Below are 3,714 nucleotides of genomic sequence, written 5' to 3'. Positions count from 1 at the left end.
CATGCACTCCCTAACGCATCAGCACATCTACATTGGCTGTTAGTCTCAAACTTTGACAATATTCATTAACAACGGTAATGGGAGTTATCAAGCAAACATGGGACAACCTTGTGGATCTATTCACAAAGGCTTTTCCTAGAGAAAAGTTTGCATGTCAAAGCTCTAGGCTTACTTTCCTTTGTGGATTAAAGGGTCTAGCACTTAACCTATACTTCATGTGCTACCTCTTGTTCACTAGATCACTCCCTAAGGGGACTTGTTACCATAATTAGGTAGTCGTAAAAGAACACAAAAGATATATTACAATTATACATATGAGATGTCCTCGGGCCAAGTCCATTGACACAATCAAAAAATGTAATCCACTCATTATAACAAGTCTCAATACCAAGATAAGAGTTCATCCTATACCTCTTACTGCACAAGGGAAAAAGACCCAGGCAGCCACAAACGATACTATGACCATATCAACTTGAAATGCATAAGAACATTCTCCTTAAGATGGTCAACAAACAACTAACCCTAAATCCTAAACCCTAAACCCCATTACCCATTGATACTCTCAAATCATGAAATAAATACCTCACAGGGTTGAGTTGCATGTTGCTTACGCTATCTCACAAAGCAAGCCCTACCGAGATGATAAAATAAGTGCATAATATTCAAACCTGCAAACAAATGTCATTACAAAATTTGATCATAAGGTCCTTCCATGATCAAGTTCGCTCATATGCGGAACACATCAAGCAGGAGCTTGAGCACATTCACGTAAGAGCGCTCACAAAGCTCGTCCAGAAACTTAAGCCCCAATGGTAAAACAAGGTCCACCCACGAGGGGGCCTTCTGCTAGAGCAGCTTTCTCCAACAAAACATTGACCGTACAAAGGGAAAATGCTTAATTACACACAAAATTGAAAACAAAGATGTGCAACAAGCGATTCATGACAGTTGCATACGGGATTTGAGCGGCACAATCCACCCTCACCAATTGCAGTACTTGCATTGAAGAAAACTGCCTGAAAGCCAGACTTCAAGCTAGAATTCCTCAGGATAGAATACAAATGTGCAAACATGAACACTGTAACAGAATTTGAAAGAGCCATTTGCACCATGGTCCAGCCGATTCGGGAACAAAGTTAGCAAAATAGCCCACTTGTGTAGCTGCATTGACATCTTAAAATGGATACTTTTTTGAGTAAATAAGACTATTTCACACCAACCACCACCTTCAATAGCTCAGTCTCTGCTTGTGCTCGCTCCAATTCGTCCACTTCCACATCCCATTTGTATGGCTCCATGCCCAAAAACAGGTACAAGGCCGTAATTTGCTCCATGACTGATGCATGAACTTCACCCTCATACCCTACAATTTTCTTGATAGCAAAAATATCCGCCAGAATCCTATGCTCGTCCTGTACCTTGCCCTGCCAATACCCACAAACTCTTACTGATGTTGCTATATTCATAAGGACACATCATCAGGTGCAAATCAAATCCGCCTCTTGCGACTTTGCGACGACAATGTTAAAATAATACCTGGTTTTCAACATGTTCAAATGGTCTTTGAGTGGATGATGGTGCAGAGCTGCTTGCTTCAAATGGTTGATCCCATCCTGGAGAATCTTGCAAATCACTCGCTAACATTCCCTTCTGTGGCAGCGCCTCATCTTGTAGCTCCTTTGCGACGGCCTCTGCTCTCTCACGCTCAAAACCATCCGTTGCACTGCAGCTTGTCTCATCCTCTTCAGCACCCTTCTCCATTGACGACGGCAAGTCGTGCTTTTCCGGCCTGCCTCCAAAGTCTAAAGTTATACAGCTGGAGTGCTTTTGAGATGGTAGGCCAAGGTCTTGTCTGCCCTGTTCTTGCGTATCGAGATGTATGTGAGGAGCGTCCATCTCAAAAATCTCATCGCCTACATCTTTCCAGGGCACCTCCTCGAACTCAACCACAGATTCATGAACACCCGAGTCCACTGCAGGTAGATCTTTCCCAGAATCATCCCCTTGTTCCTGTGCAGGTATGCTGCTACTTGGATGATGAAAGCCATTATGGCCCTCTTCTGATGTGGCCTGCAAGCTTCCTTGATCCTGTGTAGAAGGCAACGGTGTCAAAATCTTATCCTGAAGGCTGGCATCCATCATGTTTTGTTCTTGCACATCACTCTGTTTCTCTAGATCCAATGGCATGCCCTCCACAGGAAAATCTTCCTCTCCCTTTGTGTGCTCAGTGGCACTTTCTGTGCTGGGTGATGCAATAACATGCAAGCCCTCGCGTATGGCATGTTCTCTGTGGGTGTCAGGCAACACTTCTTCTATCCCCTCTATTACATTTCTATCTGCATGCCTTTGCTCTAATTCATCTCTTGCATCAAGCTCTTTGACATCGTCAGGCTCCTCCCCAATGAGACTGCTAGCACTTGATGACATCTGGTGCGAATCTTCCCCATCTCGTACTGAAGAAACAGCCGTACTCTGCAAATTTGAACCATCTAGCTCTTCAGCAGACCCTGGCAAAACCTGCCACCTCCTTCCTTCCTTGTCTATAGATGAAGCTTCAGTCAATCCAGTCAGTTTCCCGGAAGCATCTTTGCTGAGAATGGATGAGCGTCGTCTCGAGCTTATTGAAACCTGCACCTTGTATAACAGAAGAAGAGAGAGGAGCAGGGAAGACAATGGGGCAAGAAAGAGAAGCAAAAATGGCACACAGAGAATTAAGAAGGGGATGAAAAAGGGAACGAGGGTCACCAGCAGAACACAGGATGCTTGCCTATGCGAGCAGAAGGCATTGCCGATGCAAGGAGGTAAGGAGGGAGCCATGGCCTGTGTCCCTTTGAACGTATGCTTGGAAAAACACAGCACAAATGAGCTACTCTGAGGCGTTAGGAGGAGGCCCCATATCACGGAGGATGCTGAAAGGTTGCGGGTAAAGCTTCCATTAAAGCTCCACGAAGGCGCACAGCAGCATCTCAGAAAGAAAGACCCAACAAAACAATATTTTCTTCAAAAGTAGGAAAGATCAGGAAAGACCCATTTCGTGAGGAGCTTGCAAGAGGTATGACTGTTGATGGAGGCGGTTGATGATGAAGACCTTGCAGTGTGCATGTACTTGTGTGAGTGTATGTAGAGAATATAGAGGTTTTGAGTGGGCAAGAGAACCAAAATTAGGCTAGGGACCCACTACTTAGTTCTTCAAATCTTCCACGTGCCGCTCTTTTGCTCGCCAAATATTGGCCCCTGCTCCCACACTATCATATGACACTAGTACGGCCGGTCGCCTTCGGCGGCTTCTCTCTCTCCCCCCTCTTTCTCTCTTTATCGCGTGCAAAGGGGCTTTTTTTAGTTTTGGACTTTAGCCTTCAGGTCGCAGATTGCGACACGTGTAAAGGGCTCCCCCTTCCACCATATTATGTTAGTAGATAATCTTGTTCAATTTGACGGATGAGTGCAAGAATGGTGCAGCAGGGGTGATCCATGAAACCAAGAGTTGGCTTTAAATGAAAAAGGAAAAGGGAAGGCTCTTAAGTTGCTATCTCCTAAACCAACACGTGGAATTGCTTATGGAGTGCACGAAGCTTCGTGACATTTTTGTACCGACTCTTCAATCTCTCCCATGTGGTTGATGCAATCTCTTTCTCTCCCACACTCTGGCTCTTGAAAATTGTAGCAGCATGGTTTTGAGTGTGCAAATCTCTCTCTCTCTCTCTCTCTCTCTCT

General features: G+C 45.0%; 1 protein-coding gene across 1 annotated transcript; it reads right to left on the bottom strand.

The window, feature by feature from the left end:
* Positions 1–872: 872 nt before the first annotated feature.
* Positions 873–3,098, bottom strand: LOC147428900 (uncharacterized). Its single transcript, XM_086495337.1, has 2 exons — positions 1,537–3,098; positions 873–1,424 (listed from the first exon to the last, which is right to left on the bottom strand). The coding sequence occupies exons 1-2, from the start codon at positions 2,815–2,817 to the stop codon at positions 1,206–1,208; spliced, it is 1,500 nt and encodes a 499-aa protein (XP_086351463.1). The 5' UTR covers positions 2,818–3,098; the 3' UTR covers positions 873–1,205.
* Positions 3,099–3,714: the final 616 nt, after the last annotated feature.

This window comes from Adiantum capillus-veneris, chromosome 22, assembly GCF_014529385.1.
Source record: "Adiantum capillus-veneris isolate H3 chromosome 22, ASM1452938v2, whole genome shotgun sequence".
In the NCBI taxonomy this organism is placed as follows: domain Eukaryota; kingdom Viridiplantae; phylum Streptophyta; class Polypodiopsida; order Polypodiales; family Pteridaceae; genus Adiantum; species Adiantum capillus-veneris.
This window is presented reverse-complemented; position numbering and strand designations above follow the sequence as displayed.